The 20,101-nt window shown below is 53.1% G+C and overlaps 1 protein-coding gene across 8 annotated transcripts in view; it reads left to right on the top strand.

Moving 5' to 3' along the window:
- The first annotated feature begins 940 nt into the window (after positions 1-940).
- The window catches only part of ATP11A (ATPase phospholipid transporting 11A), a 167,538-nt gene continuing 148,377 nt past the window's right edge, over positions 941-20,101 (top strand). For 6 of the 8 annotated variants that reach the window (XM_087435833.1, XM_087435838.1, XM_087435834.1 and 3 more), the window contains exon 1: positions 944-1,236. In XM_087435833.1, coding sequence (XP_087291959.1) covers positions 1,198-1,236 — 39 coding nt within the window. In that variant the 5' untranslated portion in view covers positions 944-1,197. Of the gene's footprint in view, positions 1,237-20,101 lie in introns of all 8 variants that reach the window. The other 2 variants (XM_087435832.1, XM_014781875.2) reach the window with 2 other exon arrangements.

Below are 20,101 nucleotides of genomic sequence, written 5' to 3'. Positions count from 1 at the left end.
CGGAATCAAGTATGTCATTAACGCGAGCCTGACCGTGAAGTTGGCGAAGAGTGTTCACCGTGGGGAAAACAAGCATTCCCTGGGGTTGAAATCGTGGTGTCTGCGCGACGGCACACTTCTCAGCACCAAGTGCGTGCCCGGGAGACCCGGCGCGGCGAGCCCGGGGCTCCCTCCCCCGGCTTGGCCTCCTGGCGGGCGCGCGGGCGGAGCTGGGGGTGGAGGCGGGAGCTGGACCGGCCGGGCCGGGGCTGGCGGCTGGTGTAACAGGTTCAAGGCTGATTCCAACCCCTCACCCCTGCCGAGTCACAGGTGTCTGCCACTGTCCCCACTCTGGAGCCCAGAGGCCCAGGGCTAGGGAGCTGGCGGGGTTTGGAGAGGAGCAAGGACCCCAGGTGGGGGACCCTGTGCTCACTTTGCCCCAGCGCAGAGGGGCTGCGCGACCCCGGGCAGCCCCTGAGGCTCCGCTCCGCCCCGCTCCCCGAAGAGCAGAGGCGCCGCGCGTGGGGGCCGGCCCCCGGGCCCCGCTCCCCGCCCCCGCGATCTCGGGCCGCCATCCGGCCTTCCGGGGAGACAGAAGTTTCCGGCCGGAGCGCTGGGGGCCCGGGACGCCGGCCGACGCTTCGCAAGGCGCACAGCCCCCGGCCCCGGCTCCCCACGTGGGCGCACGGTCGCCTCCCGGGGAGGGCGGCAGAAGCAACAGCGAGCCGCCCCCGCCCCCGCCCCCGCCCGGGGGTCTGTCCTCTGCCGGCTCCGGGGGGGATGGGGAGGGGAGGGAGGGGAGGGAGGGGAGGGAGGCGGCGGCGCGGGGTGCTGGGCGGGGTGCCGGGCGCGCGGGCAGGGCGCATGCTCACTCGCGCCGGTGACGTGCGCGCCGGGACCGGGCGGCGGAGGAGGGTGAGCGGGCGGCGGAGAGCGGAACAGAGCAGCGCGGAGCGCGGAGCTGAGCGCAGCGCAGGAGCAGGTCGGCCGGTCGCCGCGCGCCCGCCCGCAGCCCCGCCGCCCGGCGCCCACCTGGGCCGAGCAGGCGCCCCGCACCAGCCGCCTCGGGCCGGGCCGGGCCGGGCATGAGCGCGGAGGGCCCGCGGCCGCCCCCCGCACCGCCCCGCGTGCCCCGGCCGTGAGCGTCCCGGGCCCATGGGCGCGCCGAGCCGGGCGCGGGGGCGCTGAGCGCGGCGGGCGGGCGCGGCCGGAGGAGCCATGGACTGCAGCCTCGTGCGGACGCTCGTGCGCAGATACGTGAGTGCCGCCCGCGGGCCGGACGGGGACGGGGACCGGGACCAGATGTCGCCGCCGGCCGAGTCCCCGCGGGCCTGGGGCTCCGCCGCCCGGGGCCGGCGAGGATGGAGCTGTCGGCGCGCGGGGACTCTGGGGCCGGCGCAGGGCCGGGCCGGGGGCCCGGGTCCGGCCTTCGCGGTGGTTTGCGCGCGGACCGGCTCCGGGAGGGGTATTTGTGCAGGAAAGGCGGCGATGTTGCTTGTTTGTGGCACCGCCGGTGGCTCAGAAGTGAAGTTTGGAGTCTCTTCTTCCTGGAAGTGACCGGTGGGATCAGGCGGGGTGTCGGGGCCTCTCGGGGGTGGGGGGTGCGGTCGGGGGGCAGGGGGAGCTGGTCTGTGTACCGCGGGGCGGGGGGCCGCCGGCACGGGCGTGGAGGGTGTGTGGGTCGGAGCGCGCCGGGTCCGGCCCGCTTCTCCAGCAGGAGGCTCCTTGTCCCCGGCCGGTCGGTCACGGGTCTGCCGGGTGCACGCGCCGGGTTTCAACCAGGGAGGGCGTGATTACGGGAACCTGGTTTCTTCTGGTCCAGGAGGGGCCTTAGGCAGTGTTGCGCGTTTGTGAGCTCTCTTGGAGGAGGAGGCCTCGGCCGGGATGAAAGTGTTCACCCAGGGGGAACCCAAGTCAGTGCCTTTTTCCGGAACGCGCTCACTCACCACAGGACTCGGGAGCCCAGGGGCGTGTGCGCCCCGGCGTACCCCTGGGGGGTCAGCCCGCCTTACGTCTCGGGGCGAGAACTCTGGTTCTGGAGGGGCGGGAGAGGGTCTGACGCCCCCACCGATCCCGGAGCCCCAAGTCCATATCTAACGTCGGTGGGAAACATGGGGTGACACCTTTGGTTCTCTCCAGGAATAAGTTCTGGAAAACCCAATCGCAGTGACAGGAGGTCACCAGATAGGCAGGAGAAATGCTGTGTTGGGCAGGGGCTTCTGTTCTCAGCTGTGTCCCCCGGAGGTGGGGGTCCCTGCCTCGGTCCCCTCAAAGGGAAGGTGGGAAAGGGCGGTGGAGCTAGCGTTTACTTAAAAGTGCTCACTGTTTTTCCACGCATTTGCGTTCTCTTCCAGCTCTGACACTGTGATAGAAAAGAGGGTTGAATTGTGAGAAGTCACGTGCGGTCCGTCTCCAGGAGAGGTGAAGGGTGGATGGGCCGTCTTCCCTCTGCTGCCGAGGCTCACTGCCCGGCGGGTCCGACCTGTCCCCCAGTTCCTGACTCCTCCATCCTGGGAGCCGCAGACGCGTGTCCGTAGTTTCTGCTGCTTTTTCCTCCCTTCCTTCCTGCAGGCCTTCTGCTGTTGTGTGTCACATCAGTCTATGTAAATTTCAGTGTAGTTTACATTTTTAAATTCCCTTTTACCATGTTATTAGACTTAGGAAATCAAATTTTCTGTCTAACCTAAGTGGTAAATATTCTTTAATGAACTTTCTCAACATATGGGTTGTTTGGTAATGTCCCTGGAATGCAGGTTACGGGAGACTATTATTTCTGTTTTTCTCATTCCACATCTTTTTTTTTTTCTCAATCTGAGCCTTAGGCTGCTTCATCACATTTACATACAAAACCATTCATTTCTATGGTATTAAACTCATGTCTATGCTATTAAACTAATTTGACTTTTTCCAGAAACAGTCATGCTCTGTTTTCTTGTAATTTGGTTATCTTTTAATACATAGGACCAAATTATATTTCCTTTAGCTAGTGGGAAGAAAAGAGTGTAGGATTGAATATTTATGTTTCCTCGTGGTTTCCTTGCGTGACTTATTCTATAAAAATGAGTGGACGACTTGTACCCTGTCCCCTTCTGGTGTTCACAGAGTCAGAATTTCTGGGACAAAGATGACTTTTCAGCTCCCTCTGATGCATGAGAGTTGCCAGAAGATAAAGAAGTCCTTGGAAAACATTGCTATGGGTATTTTATTCTGGGTTTCTTCCAGCGAATAGGCAGATGAATGGGAGCGTTCTCTTCCGGGTTAGGCCGTATGTTCTCCAAAGCTTGTATTTGTGATTGTTTGGGGTTTGGATGGACATAAGCGTGTGGGGATATTTTGTGTTCATAAATGGCACAGTGCTTATCTACCATGAAGTGGCTTGTGTATCATGAGGTAGTTCGACCTACTTAAAAAAAATATTTTTTAGCAAAGTGGATGGAGAGCTAGTGTCATCTCTGTGTTAGAGATGTGAGGTTGGAAACTAGGCCGAGGTAGTTTAAGTTCTTACAGAAACCAGTGGAGCCCACGGGTGACCTGGAGATTCTCCGGGTGCCTGCCTGCCTGCCTGCCTGCCTGCCTGTGACCCCGGCCTGCCCACCTTTTAGCTGGGTGACCTTGGGCACATGGCTCAGCTTTGTCTCTGCCTTGGTTTTCTCGTCAGAGAATAACAGTCTTACCCATTTCATAGGGTTGTTACTGTGAGGATTAAATGAGTTAGCACAGGTCAGGAGCTCAGATGGTGCCTGGCCCCAGGAAGTGCTCTGGGAATTCGTGATGACTTGCTGTTAAGGTAATGTAGTTGCTGGGTGGGTTGGCTGGAGTCAGCGAGCCGTTCTGTTGGTTGACTGCGGGCCAGTCCTGGCCAGCAGGGCCCTAGGATGCGTTCAAGGATAACCTGGGCGCCCTGCTATTCAGCGTGTGTGGGGCTCAGATGGCATTGGAAGACTTTAAAGCAAGGTGTGCTAAAATCCTGCAGGCCGGGCAGAAAGTCTGCAGGCCACATTTGGGCATAAAACTTATTTACGGGTAAGCATCCCAGGCCAGGATAGGTTTTTGCTTTCTATGTGTCTTACATTTTAAGATATTAGACTTCTGCAAATCTGAAGGTTTTCCTGGCTGACAGTAGATATTTGTTTTTGAGCAAACTGTTTGTTACATTGGGATTTTCTTTATAAAGGAAAAACAGATCTTTTTCGTCCCTGGAGAGCTTTCGGCATGGCTATATTAGAGCGCCGTGAACCTTCCAGGAGGTTCAGCCGCGTACGTGCACGAACATGTGCTGCTGCTGTCTGTTTTTTGTTGGTTTGTGACGTGAACGTCAGTGTCCACCTGCGGTGCCTGTTGTAAAAGGCGGATTTATTAGTTTGACTCAATTATTCCAGTCTTTGTTTTAAAAACTTAAAATGCTGCATGGTTTTGGAGTTGTGTCTGCTAGTCCAGCATCAGACGGTGCAGTAGAGCCTGCCTGTTGTCCAGCCCCTGCAGTCTACATCGCGGGAGCTCTAACCACTGAGACCTTCATGGGTTTGAAGTAGGTGAGCCCTGGGCGAGTTAGCCAAGACTAACAGCTGGTCCCCCTCCGGCCCACGGAGCAGGGCTGCAGTGTGGCCTCGTAAAGTGTTCACACACAAGTCTACCAGGCCCCGTACCTGGACGTTTTAAAGCAGTCTGCCTAGATGTATAATTTAGCCTTTATGTTCTAGCTATTACATTAACTCCTTCCATTGTTCTTCAGACCCTGTTTAATGTCTGCTTATTAGGAACAGGGGATCTTGAGATGCTTTTATTTCCTGCCAGAGGGTACATTTAATAACACTGGGAAAAGGAGTTTGTATTATTGGGTTTTGCCACAGTCATTAAATTTCTAGGGATGAGAACACTGTCCTCAGTTTACACTTGGTTAAAACTGCCTGAATGCACTGAGGGGCATACCTTGCTGCTGGACCACACAGGAAGTCCTCTGTTTGCAGACGTGCCGGGCTCCAAAGCCTCAATACAGATTGTTCCTTGGTGCTTGGACCACATGTTCCGATAGAAATAGGGTTAAGAAGAGGATTGGATCCCCAAGTCCCAGACTTATAAATGCTTTTATAACCAAGTTAAATGCAGGCAAAAATGCTATTTATTAGCAGTGAAAATCAATGGAAAGCAACTTGTACCGCAGTAGACATTCAACAAGATTGAACAAGGATTGTTTTTGCTTTTACTTGGATGCTGGTGTCTGAGAAAAACAAATTAGTAGATCGCGGACGTCAGAAGTTCAGCCTCAGAGTCCAGCAGGCTCGGGTTCAGCCCGTGCCTCGGCCGATGACCGGGAGACCTTGGGGGCACTGGCCAACGTCTTCATGCTTGGTTTCCCCGTCTTGAAATGGAGCTGGTTAATGTGCCTCCCTGGTGTTCTCGTAGCTAGGTGCTCAGTCTCCTTTGAAACGTGGCCTTAATGCTGCTGGGCAGCCTGCACTTCTCAAGGAGACTGCATCTCTCCTTTCTCAGACCTCTCAAGCCCCTTCCTCCTCCTCATGTGGAGCCGGTGACCTCTCCTCGTGGGTCATGGAGGGAGCAGCAGTCATCAGACAGGACGCCCCTCTCCCACGCACCCCACCAGCCCTTCCCTGTGTACGCTCCTGCCTCTTCGGGTTTGGGGCAGGGACCCCGTTCTGATAAAGGCTTGGGCCCTGGGTCTCCCCCATCCCTCTTTCTCCTGAATCCTCAGTGCCTCCCTCTTTAGGGTCATTTCATCTAGTCCCGGGGCACGCAGTCCACTCTTGAGATTGCCTTTTCTTAAAGAACAAACTGTCTTGACCCCAAACTCCCCTCCTGCTGTCACCCACTTCTGTCTCCTTCTCCTAAATGTCTTTAATGTGGCTGACACCTCTCTGTCCTCCTTTCGCATCTCTTCTCACTCAGGTGGGCACTCTCATCACTGTCTCCATCATCTCCGAGGTGGCCCCGGCCAACAGTCGCCTCTCTGCCCTCATGCTGGACCTCAGTGCCTCAGTGTTTCATATACTCACAGCATGCACCCCGTGTGCGCCCGTGAGCCAAACAGGAAGAAGACACCAAGTCCCCGTCCCTGTGGCGCTTACCTTCAGGTGGGGAGCCAGGCAGGAAACGGATCACATAGACACACGTTAGAGTGTTCGGGGTCACTGGAGTGGAGCCGGGTCCTCGGGCCTCGCTGAGCGGTGGCGAGAAGGGATGAGGGGTCGGCCACGCGGGGGTCCGGCAGGTTGTCCCAGGCCGAGAGAAAGGCTGTGCAGTAGCCGCCCGAGGCCCCTTCTCGGGTCACCCCTGGGGCGGGATGCTGGTGCCCCCTCCCGTCTCCTGTGCTGGGGAGAAGACCCCAGATGCCTTCCCTGTGTCCGTGGATCCCACAGTTCCTTCCATGTCCCGGCTTCTCCCCGTATGCCTGGAACAGTTCCTGGGCCAGAGTCGGTGCTCCGTAAACATGTGTGTGCCTCTTATCGTTGTTGTTAATGAGAATCTTGAAGAAGTCGCCCTAGGAAACCTCATGGTACTTCCAGGACTTTAGGGATTCGTGACAGTCCATTAAAATCATGTTTTATTTGTTTATTTTTTTTCCCTCATAGCCCCAGTAGATAGTTGTATGTCATAGCTGCACATCCTTCTAGTTGCTGTATGTGGGATGCGGCCTCAGCATGGCTGGAGAAGCGGTGCGTTGGTGTGCGCCCGGGATCTGAACCCGGGCCGCCAGCAGCGGAGCTGCACACTCAACCGCTAAGCCACGGGGCTGGCCTTAAAATCATGTTTAATGTTACCTCAAACTTGTGGATTCTCTTTCCTTGGTGCATTTCAGAGAGTCATGGACGTGTAGGAATGGACAGGGAAGGCTTCTGGTCCAACCCCCTCACTTAATAAACACTCAAGTGGAGGAAGTGAGGTCCCCAGGTCACAGCTTGTGGTCCCCACCCTCCGATGGGCGGCCTGACTTGGTTCATGGCTCCTGTGTGAAGCATTTCCCTGGGCTCTGATGCAGCGCTCTTTCTGATCCTCTGATAACTGGGGTCACTGAGATGTTTCCTCTGTCCTTGCATCCCTTCCTTAGGCCCCAGGGCCTGGAAAGGAGAGAGAGCAACAGTGCCCCTCTCCCGGGGCCTCGTCGAGAACAGGCTTTCTCAGCTGGTCCCGCACGGGCCTGAGCTCCCTTGGAACAGTGTGCAAAACTTTCTGCATGTATGCTTTCTGCCTGCTGGGCAGGGGTCTCCCAGGTTTTGTTAGATTGTCAGGGGAGTACCTGCCCTTGTTAAGGTTGAGGACCCTTGTCCGAGAACACAGGTGGGAAGCTGGCCCTCTGATGTGGTTGTGTCGGCCTGCTCAGTGCCTTCAAAACTATTTGAATTTCTTGCCAACATTTAAATACAGGTGAGTGCACATAAACATCCAGATTTCCCCACTTTTTCAGAAATGGGAGGATCTGGCAGTGCCACTCTGGAGGCTTCCCCGTGACCACTGCTGGGAGGCGAGCGCCCGTTTACGGGGAGTTCAGCACTGTCCCGCAGCGTCCTCTGTCGCTGCACCTGAGCCTCGGGCCAGCTCTCTTGTTTGAGTTTGTGACCTCCCCACCCCCCCGAGGAAGGATACAGGCTCTCAGGTTTGGTGGACGCTCAGGAGCCTAAACCAAACTGTCCACGTCGTTTTTCAGGTTTGCTCTGAGCCTCACCTGCCCTGTGCTTCTGCGGGAGGCGGTGTGTCCTTGGTTAGTGTGGACGTGACCGTGGGTGCGAGAGTGAGAGCAGAGGAGGCCCGGTTAGCGGTATGCACTGGAGGGGAGTGGGCGCAGCCTGCGGGCGTGCCGGACAGGAAAGGTGGCCTGAGAGTCGGGGGGGGGGATGTTAGGTCTCGACCTGTGTCAGCTCCCCTTTGTACCCTGGGCTAAGCCAGACAAACAAACGTGAGCTCCTTGTCAAGGCCATCGTTGGCTGCCTCCTCAAACCGGTCCTTTACATATTTTGTCCACCTATTTAAGTGGAGTGGGAAGGAGCTCATTTTCCGTGAATAGCAATCATATACTTCTGTGTTTACAATGAGGAATTTGTTAGTAATGTGTTTACACTTACTCACCACGGCCTTTCTTGACTTTTCCGTCCCTCTGAACTGGATCGAGTTGGTCGTTCTCTAGGGAGAAAGCTGACCTGGACAGTGTATTTTCATGTTCTTACTCTGAATATGTTAAGTAACCACCTCCGGCATCCTGATTGTCTGTCGGCAGAATGTTTCCCGTTTTTCTGTGGTTTTCATTCTGTCTTTTGTGGGTTTCAGGACCAGAGCACTTCTTGGAGGCTTATTAAAAGGTTTACAGTTGAGACCATAGAATAAGTCCCTTTGTCCTGGAGGCAGCGTTATGCCAGGCGTTCCTGGTATCAGACTCTCCATGGCCCCACCACAGAGCTGGCGGCATCGGTGGGCTGCTCTCAGGCTTGGTGGTCCACTGAGAGATTTGCACAGTCCATTTTGTGTATTTTGCACGTAGAAAACGTTGACAAAGACAGGCTGCCACTGGCAGGAAGTGTCTCACGTCCACTTGTTTTACTTCTGCTGTGTGGTGTCGGATCCTGTAGTGGTGAGCCAGAGTTAACCAGACCCTATCTGAGGGTCTGCCTGCCGGGATCCAGGTCGGGCCCAGCAGCCTCCTGGACGCAGCCCTGCCGCTGACCCAGCCCTGCTCTGGGCCGTTCACTTCACCCCCGGGGGCAGCTGTAACATGACACTAATGGACTTCTTGCCTCTGCTTCCCTGGGTCGTGAGGGCCTAGTGGACTAATGTACGTGAAAATAATCTGCGCATCCTAAAGGGCTGGAAAAATGTCTCGCTTTCTTGTGTACCTTGTGACAAAGGTAACCTTTTCTGGCTCAGAAAGGGAATGAAAGTAAGATCATTGTTCCTGGTTTAGAAGATAAGAAAAGAATTTCAAGAGAAGATTTGTTACGCGTGGAAAAGGCTCTTTGGCCAAAGGCCGGTAAATTACGTCTTCAGCAGAGACAGGAAGAATGTGTAGCCTGGCAGACATGGCATCTCTGTCATTAGTCTCCTCGTCCGCTCTCTCCTGGCCCCCAAGAAAGGAGCGAAGAGCAGGGCTGCTGTGGAAGGCGGTGGTCCCGTGCCTCAGGCTCCTGCTGGAGCAGCTGGGCGTCTTGGTGCTGGTTCAGGGGAAGAGGGGACCTGTCGTCCATTGGTGTCGGTGGTGCTGGGTCCTCTGCAAGGGTTCACGCATCCCCTCTCCCTTAATCTCAACAGCTCTGTGGAGGAGTGCTGTCTCCACTCCGCACAAGAAAAATGCCTCCTGCACAGCCACGCGGCAGCTGCGGCGGACTGGCCCTCGTCCTGTCCGCTGTGGTTTGCGTCCTGCGTAGGGTTTGTCTGCGGCCGAGCGGATTGTGTGCCGCTTGCCCAGTCAGCCCCGGTTTATGCTGTTGTCCTTGGATAATAGTCGGGAGCATCCTGTTCACTCGCAGTTCACCAGGCTGATCACGGCATGAAAATCCTTCTGCCCCTTTTATATGGTCGGTGAACGCAAGCATGGCCCTTCTTTCCTCTCCTGAGGTTGGGGTTAGGTCAGCTGTGGGGGAGCAGCCCACCTGCACATCGTCGTAGCCTTTCTGGGGGACGCGGAGGCGGAGTTTATGGACCAGGGGTGAGCTGGAGTCTGTGTTCGCTGGCGCCCTGCAACGTGAGGTACGGGGATTAGAGCTCATCGCCATCATCTCTTCGCACCCTCCTCGGGCCTCTGTCCCGTTGTCACCCTGGACCCTCTGCTTTCATATTCGGAAATTGCAGATACATTGAGTTTTGTTGGTGGCTGTGTGTGAATACGTATCCGTGCTCATCGTTCCCTGTCACACGTCATTGGTACCTGGTGGTGTTTTGGGGGCGTTTGGGGTTGGGAGTAAAGCTGTGTTTAGTTTTGATTTAGTGATGAAAGGTTGTAGAATGCAGGGGAAAAACGGTCTTCTTGCCTTTGAGGCTGTGAGGTGCTGAGAATTGCAGGTGTTGAAAGAAGGGCCAGAGCAGAATCTGGTATAGGGCAGCGGGTCAACAAGTCCATTTTTTCCTATGAAAAATAAAGCTTACACCCCTTTGTCACCCCAGAGAGGTAGAGCAGAACCCGCACGTCTCTCTGCTGAGGCGACCACATGTGACTCGGTTCAAGTCCCCCGTCCCTCAGATGTTTCCTGCATTGGAACCTGTCCTCATTTCAGGGTCCCCTCGTGTGCCGTCCATCACACAGGGATGGATGGGACGCTGTTGACGTGGCCCATGGTTATCAGGCTGTGATAATGAGCACACCACGTGCCTGTGAAGACATAGAAACTTTTTGTGATAAGACTGCCCTTTCCACCCAGTGCTTACCAATTCTTAGGTAACACAGCCTGTGACAGAGGACCATGGGAGGCCGCCGCGTGATCCACTTGCTCCTCGAGGGCTTGCTTGGGGGCGACCTCATCCCGCCTCCGTCCTCTGTCCCCATGGATGTGGAACGAAATGAGGGGCCTGAGCTGTCAGAGCTCGTGTGGAGTGGAGTGGGCGGGCAAGGGTGTGGGTTTGAGGGCCTTCCCAGTAAGAACCTGATCCCGCGTGTCGATTTTGTGCCATTTGCGGTGATTTTTCCGTGGTCTTCTTTCTTCATGCCTTTTTCCTGGGTCTTACTAGGTGAGGTTACCAGCCAGCGAGTTTCTGAAATGCTCGTCATGTTAACATACACGTTTGATTATTGACGAAATAGATGCTAAGAATGTGGCTAAGGAAGGAATCATTCTCATGACGAAAAATGGACGTGTCAGCTTACGACATTATTCTCTAAGATGCTTGTTGCCGAGTCTGTAAACTTAAGTGTTTGTTTTTCTCAGCACTAGCATCTAAAATGTAAAGCTGAGACAGGCACTGTGTATGTTTATGTCTTAGTTGCTCAGTTGTCATAATAAAATACCACAGACTGGTGGCTTAAACAACAGACATTTATTTCTGACAGTCCTAGAGGCTGGACGTCCGAGATCTGGGTGCCGGCACCGTCAGGTTCTGGTGAGGGCCCTCTTCCTGATGCAGACGGCCGCCTTCTTGCTCTGTCCTCTGGTGGGCTTTCCTACGTGCACATGGGGAGAGAAGGCAGATGATCTCTCTCTGCCTCCTCTTATCAGCCCACCAATCCTGTCAGATAGGATCTCACCATTATGACCTCATTTAACCTTAATTACCTCCTAAAATCCCTTTCTCTGAATGCAGTCACCTTGGCGGTTGGGGCTTCAACATACGAATTTGGGGGGGGCCACAATTCCGTCCATAGTAGTGTACTCTTAAAGTAGGCACTATTTAGATTGTAAATATTCAGACAGGTGGGGAACATCAAAGAGGGCAGTTGGAAAAAGCACATTGTTTGCTTACTGTTTTATCAAATAAGTACAGAAATATTCCACAAACTCTAGGAAGACTCGAATATTCAGTGGGAATGGGTTATTTTTTAAAACTGTGAACCAGACGTAGGTGAGTGGTCCATGGCTAGGTACAATAGGCCACAGTTTCCGTGATTTGATCACATCTAAGATTTTGTGTATTTCTATCTTTTTCTTTTCTTTTTGCTTGTTTTTCCCCCTGCAGGAGGCTGGTAGGAGGACGGTGGTTGGTATTAAGATAGGGCTGTCACGTGTTGTTTTGGGTTTTGTATTATGATCCAAATACGCAGCGTCTGGCTTGTTGACGGGACAGATGTCGAGGTATTCCTCACATAACTGGATTGGACGTGTCTGCTTAGTAAATTGGAGCTGCTGTGTGATGGTCCAGATCTCCTCATAAATGGAATTGGTTTGGGGGACTTCCTGTTCTGGGCGGCCTGCCTCTGGGCCCAAGGACATTTTACCTTTGGCAGAATCGGAAAGTGATGGTTGGAAGTTGAACCTGAAATACTGGTTGGACTAACAAGGACACATTGTTATCTCTGCGGCTCTCTGGAGAGGGGAGCCACCCGTGGTAGGTCAGACTCGGACACCCACACGTCTGCAGCCTCACGGGTTTTCATGGCTGTCCATAAGTTCCAGACCAACTGCTGTCTGCCTTTCCGTGTTAGGTGTTTTTATAGTCACAGCCTTGTTATCTTTCATTACACATTTGCTTACACTGTTTCGAGCATCATCATAAATGATCCTAAAGCGTTGGTCATCTTTGGTCTGGAGTGTGGCCTCTGGTGATTGTTGGAAGAGTTCTGGATTCTTTTCACTCACTTTGACTAAAGGTACGAGGCTGAGTGGTTCCGGCATTAAATAGAAACCATAAATGGTTATGACACTGTTTAAAGCCACAGGACCCAGTGGGGTTCTCTACCCCACAGCATTGTCCTGTCTGAACTGTCTGTGCACACGAGAGCCTGAAGTTGAGGGACCCACTGGCTGAAAAACCTCAAGTTCATATTTGGAGAAATGTCAGTCTGAGTTGGCGGGTTGGTGCCCTCCCTCCCTCGTACCTGCTCCACGCCCAGGGTGGCCTGACCGCTCCTCCTTCCTCCTGGACAGACGTCATGGCTGCCTGGGAAGGAGGCGGCCACTGCCGGGGGCGTTACATAATCTCCCTCCTTCAGAGAAAAGAGGATTTCCTCCACCCTATTTTCAGCAAAGGATTAGGGATGAAGTTCTGCCGTTAGAATGTCAGCTAGATTTTTGTGTGACTTTTCAAGAAGGTCTCAGACTGCCCAGGCACCCAAGTAGGGTGAGGAAGTCGTGGTGTGATGGGTGATGTGGAAGCTCTGTGATTTGAGGGTAAATCAGACCCAGATTTATGGGTCACTTTCAGATAAAATATCTGATAAAATATCTGAAAGTGACAGATAAGTTATATGCATGTGGAATAATTTAAGTTACCTTTTCTCTTTAGAAAGTAGATGGAGGTGGTGGTTCAGATTCAGACAAATACAGATAAACCATTAAAATATAGACAACCGAGGGCCGGCCCCGTGGCTTGGCGGTTGGGTGCGCGCGCTCCGCTGCTGGTGGCCCGGGTTCGGATCCTGGGCGCGCACCGATGCACCGCTTGTCCAGCCATGGTGTATGGTGTCCCACATACACCAACTATAAGGATGTGCAGCTATGACATACAACTATCTACTGGGGCCTTGGGGGAAAAAAAAAATAAAATAAAATAAAATATAGATAACCATGAAGTGTTATATTTACATGCATTTTTTTCAGTAATAACCCACTTTGATACAAGTCCGAAAGCCACATGCGTATAAAGAAGCTGGAGCGATTGTCGTGTGGTTGGAGTCTCTTAGTCCTCGCTTCTGACATTAACTCATTTCACCATTTCTCTGATGTAAAGTGGGAATCAAATATGCAGGCTCTTGGCCCTGAAGAATACACGTGGGGGTAAACCCATCATGTGATGTGCTTAGTACACACTGGGGTGCTCAACGTTTGGTTCATCAGGTGTTTATTGAGCACCTGCTATACGCACTAGGAGTCAGAGGGCAACGAGATGCATTTGCATTTTCACAGTAGATGTTAGAAAATATGTAAGCACAATGCACTCGAGGTGTTACAAAATGCTGTGGACGGAGTGAGGTGAGATGCCTGTGGGGGTGGTGGAGAAGGTTGGGGATGGCCTCCCTGGGAAGGTGTCAGGAGCCGTGTCCTGGGGATCTGGGGGCCGGGGGGATGGTTCTGGGCGGAGAAAACCTGAGGGCTAGGCCACTGAGGCCAATGGAGGAGCCCAGAGGCTGGCCCACGCAGGGCCCAAGGAGGGGGGGCCGCCGGGGAGCATGTGAACAGGGTGACGTGACTTAACATTTTATATAATAGCACATGGCCGCCCCTCAAATTTCGTTACCTAAAATGTGAAATATGTTATTTGTGTTGCTTTTTTATAAAGTTATAAATTTGTTTTAAAATTATATGGCCAAATGAAGAAGATGTTGCATAATAGATAAATCAGGATGATCTTTAACGTTATTAAGATGTACTGATTTATTGAATGAATATGCAATAGGTTGTTTTATGGGCACTTTTTCTTTTTACTGAGATAAAATATACATAACATAAAATTTACTGTTGAAGCCATTTTTAGGTGTACATTCAGAGTGTTGTGCAACCATCACCCCTATCCATTTCCAGAATTTTCTCATCATCCCAAATAGAAACCAATTCGTGGGCAGTTTTAAGTAGTGTATTCTGCATTTGATATTGTGTATCTTGCTTTTTTTGGAAACACACTTTTTTTTAGTCAATGAAAAAGATCTAGACAGGGCCATGAGAAGACTTACTGAAATCCAAGCACTAATTGAATTTTAATGGAAAATGTACCCAGGTAGGCAGGGTTTTTTTTTCTTTTAAATAATGGGCAATGGTAAGTTTTATTAAAAGTTAAATACTTGGGGCCAGCCCGGTGGCCCGGAGTTCGTAGGTTCGGATCCTGGGTGTGGACCTACGCACCGCATCCCAAGCCATGCTGTGGCGGTGTCCCATGTGTAAAGTGGAGGAAGATGGGCATGGATGTCAGTCCAGGGCAATCTTCCTCAGCAAAAAGAGGAGGATTGGCAATGGATGTTAGCTCAGGGCTGATCTTCCTCACAAAAATAATAAAACAAAATAAAGGCAGAGGGGCCAGACCTGTGGTGTAGCGGTTAAGTTCGCATGCTCTGCTTCGGCGGACCGGGGTTCACAAGTTTGGATCTGACACCGCTTATCAAGCCATACCGTGGCGGCATCCCATATAAAATAGAGGAAGATGGGCACGGATGTTAGCCCAGGGCCAATCTTCCTCAGCAAAAAGAGGAGGATTGGCGATGGATGTTAGCTCAGGGTTGATCTTCCTCACCAAAAAAAAAAAGAAAAAAAAAAGTTAAATACTTGAATGCAAGGATTCATTTGAGCTTCATGTTTTGCTTAATATGTGCTTGTCTGAGAGCAAAAGAGTTGTGATTATCGTTGCAGAGGAGAAAACCCAGTATTTGTTTTAGAGCAAGTCATTCTTTCATAAGAGACAGAATATCATAAAAGTTATGTGTGCTTGGCAGTACATTCAAATAATACAGCTCAAAATGATGTTTGTTTAATGATGTTATGAAGTTACATGGCTTTTTCCTAAGAGCATTTATAAGAAACAGGAATTAAAGCATTTTATGTGAAATTTTCTTCCGGAAACTCCATTCTGCTAATTGACTGTTTGGTTCAAGTAAGTTTCCTATTTTCAGTTAATCTATAACATTTATTCTTTTACTATTTAAAAAATTATTAAGAAATAGATTAAATTAAAAATTATATCTGAGAATGTTTTTCTATAAAATTGTTGGTTCTGTGAGAAGCGATTTCCTGTTACTTCTACTCAATCAAGGGTAGTAGATTTTCTACTCCAAGGGATATGAGATTTTTGTTCTTAAATTGAAATAATTCTTTGATTTCATCCATCGCTCTGTTGCTTCCAGAGAATGGCGTGGTTTCGAAAGTGACAAGTCTCCTCATTAGTACTTGATTTATCAACGAGAACATAATTGTAGAATTGAGTGATTGTATCTCTTAAATAGTTTGGCTCATTAACCACCACAGTGAGCTGGCTAGACCGACTCCCAATTTGGCAGGTGATCTTTGGAGTTGACAGAAGGGTAAAAATTAAAGAAGAGTGTTAACGGATTTTCCTTTGCGCCCTCCCAGTTTTAGTTCATTAACAAAGGGGTTGACATAGGTTTTTATCAGAAATTTTCCTGCGTCTGACCGTGTCACCTGCAGAGGCTTCTGCTCCTCCCTCGGGATGTGGACCCTTCACCGAGGGGTGGCACACGGTGCTCCTTCTTCCTCTTTGTCCTGTCCCCCTCCCTGTCCCGTGTCTCCCCCGCCCCCACAGGTCAGACAAGTCGCGTGCCCCTGGTCATTTTCTCAGTGACTTACCTCCTGCCCTGGGTTGTGAACTCGTCGAGGGGGTTTGCGTCCAGAAGTTAGGATCATGTATGTGTATCTGATTGTGTTTTGTTTTATTTTTTTGATGGGCCGGGCGGAGAAAGAGAGCGGTTTGGTTCCTGTCTTGACCTAAGTCCCCGGCCGCTCTGAGAGTGGACCCTCGGAGGGAGGTGAGGGTGCAGAGCTCACCAGAATCCAATACATGCAGGGGAGGAGAGGGGCCGGACTGGGCAGAGGTCAGATGTCCTCGGCCGCCCCCGGGGGGGTTCTGTAGCAAGTGTTCCTGTCACTGTGGCCCACGTGGACCCGTGGCCAGGCCTCTGTGCCCCTCCTGGCCGGGCTGCCTGCCGGAGGCTGTGCTGACTGCTCCCCAGACAGCACACCTGCCGTCCCCCGGGCGCCGCGCTGGTGCCGTGAGCTGGGAGCTGGGGACGTGTGAAGACCTGGAATTGCTTGGTCCGTGAACAGCGTCCAGCACGTCCGTCCATGTAGCGGCCCGACCAGCTTTAAACCAGTATCAACCAGAGCTTTACAAAGGTTTTTCAGACTTCTTTGCAGACCTGCAGGGGCATGCCACAGGAGTCATGTCTGCTCGTGTTGTGGCCCTAGGGGAGGCGACTTCTCAGATAGATTATAGTGAAGCGCATCTTCCAGGCCAGCCCGTGGCCTCCAAACAGATAAACTCCGGGTGTAAATTCACAGCGTGGGCCAGCCGTCCACTCTGTGTGCGACTGTGGACTGCATCTGCTTACTTCATGGGGTAAGTCCTGCACACGCTTTGCTTCTAACGTGTGGTCGGAACGGCGCTGAGTACCACTCGTGGATGCTGGCTGTCGCCCCCACGGCGCGTTGATGCGAGCGTGGCTGTCTCCCGCGTGGCGGGACGAACACAGCGAGGCAGGGCCAGGCCGCTCCCAGAAAACGGGGCGGGTTGCTGCTTCTCCTGGTCCACTGCCTGTGGAAAAGGTTTCTCTGCTGCGGGAGCCTTTCCCATCCTCCTGTTGCTCCAGCTGTGACAATTAGGGGACTGGAGGGCAGGCCCTGTGCCGTGGCTGGAGAAGGTCCTGTGGGAGGCTGGCCTAGGGCCTGGCCCTGCATCTGGCGGGCTGTGTGGGCCTCCCTGGGCCTGCGGTCGGCTCCCTGCTGTCAGGGCCGTGGCTCTGACACCTTGGACTTGCATCTGGTGTTCCCTCTGCAGGCGGGAGCGGCCAGACGTGAACAACGTAATAAACGGGTGACAGAGGGAGGCGGTTCACGGGCAGCCAGCACGGACTGTGGGAAGAAGGCCAGTTCCATTGTTTTGGCAAATACTGAAAAAAATAAAAATGATTTTAGAGACCATGACAGGACAAGTCATAGCTATGTGCTGTTCTTACCTGCGTCCCTCGTTCCCTGGAGGGGTGAGGGCGCACGCCCTCCTGGAGCTCCGCCATCCCTTCGGTCCCGTCTGCCTGCAGACCCGGGTGAGGATTCCCGATGGTAGCAGTGAAGGAGCCTGGGCCGCAGGGGACAGTGCCCGGGCCGAGGTCAGCCGGGAGGACTTGCTGGGCAGAGGAGCGAGGCCGGGGCGCTGTCATGCTGCTCCACCAGGAGCGCTGAGGCCCCCACATTGTTTGAAACAGACTCGGTTCTCAAAGTGTGGGGGTCAGAGGTCACTTGTGCCTAGCAAAATCAGAGAGGGGGCTTCTCACGTTTTGTATTTGGGGGAAGGAGAAGGGATGCAGCGGGTGGCCGGTCCCTGCGTGCCACTTCAGCCTGAGGGCACACATGGCAGGTGACACAGACTTAACGGTGCTCTGACCTGGTGCCCAGCCTTGGGCTGAGGGTCGGTGACCTGTTTTCCCTCAGCTGTCCAAGCCCTGGTCCCGCCCGCCAGGCCGAGTGCTCCACCACAGGCACCTGCTCTCCCTCCCGTGGTCCTCGCATGGCCACCTCCCCAGGCCGCATTTCTGAGGACGCCAACACTGGAATGGGTGTGGGGGGACAGGTTTACAGCACGCGGACCCGGCTTCCCCACCGTCTCCCTAAACCAGAGCCACTCTGTCTTCCATTTCTGCTGTAGTTTAGAAATTAGCATTCACTGGAAAATTTTGTGGTTTTTTTTTTGGTGAGGAAGATTAGCCCTGAGCTAACATCTGTTGCCACTCCTCCTCTTTTTTGCTGAGGAAGATTGGCCCTGAGCTAACATCCGTGCCCATCTTCCTCTGCTTTATATGGGACGCCGCCACAGCATGGCCTGACAAGCAGTGCCTCGGTGCACACCAGGGATCCGAACCTTCGAACCCCAGGCCCCTGAAGGGAGCGGGTGAACTTAACCGCTACGCCACCAGGCCAGCCCCAAATTTTGTCGTTTAAAAAAGTGATTTGAAGTAGTCAAGGGGAAAATTGTCCTAAGTTACTGATTTGTTCAAAAATGAGGCTCAGGGAAAGAAGCTGACTGACGTCCAACGTCAGCTCTACGCGGTGAGACAGAAAGGAGGAGGGAAAAGAAACGCGCTGGGCTGGTGCGCACGCGACTGGTCGCCGCGTCGTGTTTCGGGGGGACAGTTTCTGCTTTCGTTCTGGAAGCAGCTGGCAGTCGTGGCTTTTCAGAATTCCAGGCCTGCGTTTACTAGCGAGTGGATCTCCAGGAGCCGGGAGCCGGCCCGGACGGGTGGAGTCAGAGCTCACCTGGGTTGAGGGGAGCAGACCTCCAGGGAGGCTGGAGCGTCCTCCTGTCCCCTCCGCCTTATAAATATCACCCAAGGAGCCTCGTGCAGACAGGGGAGGGGTGGAGGGGAGAAGCCTTATTAACATCCCCAGTGGATCTGAGGCTCCTCAGGCCAGCGCAGCCGAGCGTCTGGAGGATGAAGGGCTGGACGGAGCTTGGACGTCTGACCCGCTAACGCTGGCGCAGCGTGAGACGCAGGACCTTTTACTGATTGGTTTAAAAACCCAAACAGGAGCTATCGCCTGCCTTCTCCGTGTTTGTTTCCAAATGCCTTACTCATTCTTCCCCACGCTTAGTGCTGCATACTCCTTGAAAATACTCCTTCCAGTAAAACGTGGCCGGTAGCTCCCCAGGAGTAAACAAGGTAGTGGCCCCCCATGTGAAGAGCAGTTTAATTGTCTCGCCTCCCCCCAGAGATGGATGAAATGCTCTGGTCACAGTTCTGCTTACCCAGGTATCGGGGTGTGAGGGCAGGTTTCCTGCAGCCCTTCTGTGTGGGTGGTGTCATTTAAACCCCCAACTTAGGGACAGTGAGAGGGAGGCCAGAATCTGTAGGCCACCAGCCCCAGGTCACACGGGCTAGCGGGGCAGAGGCTGGCCTGTCTCCAGGGCAGACCTTTTCCCTTCCCTGTATCGCCGTTACATAAGCCTTCATCAGGAAGCTCAGTTAGGTTCCACGGTTTGGCCGGTAGACTGGGGTGTGGAGACAGCGATACCCACGGCCGGGCCCCGGGGCAGAGGCCTTTCTTGATCGTTGGAAACACTTCTGCCTGTTCTCATGTCCGTTGGACAGAATAACGGAGAGGCGTTCCTTCTCGAGTACTGGGGGACTTGCAGTGGAACACACCAGGTGGGGGTTAGTGTCCTGGTGTTGTAACGCTGTCAGGAGCCCGTAGTTTTTCTTATGAGACGTATTTGGTTCATGTGCGAGAGGCCTGAAACTTGAAAACAAGTCCCGTTGAATTTCAGCGGATGTATAGTGGTCATCAGCTCATCCGTTTTAGTGTTCTTCGTAGTGTTATATAACAGAGTTCTCAAAGCTGTATGAATATTTGTGAAATGAAGTGATTTTTAAAGAATTTTCCTGGTTCTCATGGATGTGAGAATTCATATTGTTGAACATATTCAAATAAAAAGAAATAATGCACCGCATAAATGGCAGTTTTGTAGTACTCTGTAAGTGTCATCGTGCCTTCTTTAGAAGAAGGTCTCCATGGGTTTTAGTTCTTGTTTAATGCTGTGGTGGCTTCTAAGGCTACAGTCGCTTCAGGCGGAATGGAAATGTCATTCCCTGTTTAGTTTGTGGGAGGATCACATGCTGGCCATTTGATCTTGTGCCGACAGCTAACTGCTGATAAGGATGAAATGAAACCAGATAGCAGTCGCTGTGTACCCAACTGAGGAAGAAGCAAGCCCGGAATGCTGATGTGGAGCTGGTGGCCGAGGGCTGGTGTAGGCGAGGAAGAGAGAAGTGAGACGGGTGGTTACCTGCGTCTCCTTCTTCCGGCCTGTGTGTTCTCTCGGG

The sequence above is a fragment of the Ceratotherium simum genome, chromosome 10, assembly GCF_057802395.1.
Source record: "Ceratotherium simum simum isolate JZ-2026a chromosome 10, ASM5780239v1, whole genome shotgun sequence".
Lineage (NCBI taxonomy): Eukaryota > Metazoa > Chordata > Mammalia > Perissodactyla > Rhinocerotidae > Ceratotherium > Ceratotherium simum.
This window is presented reverse-complemented; position numbering and strand designations above follow the sequence as displayed.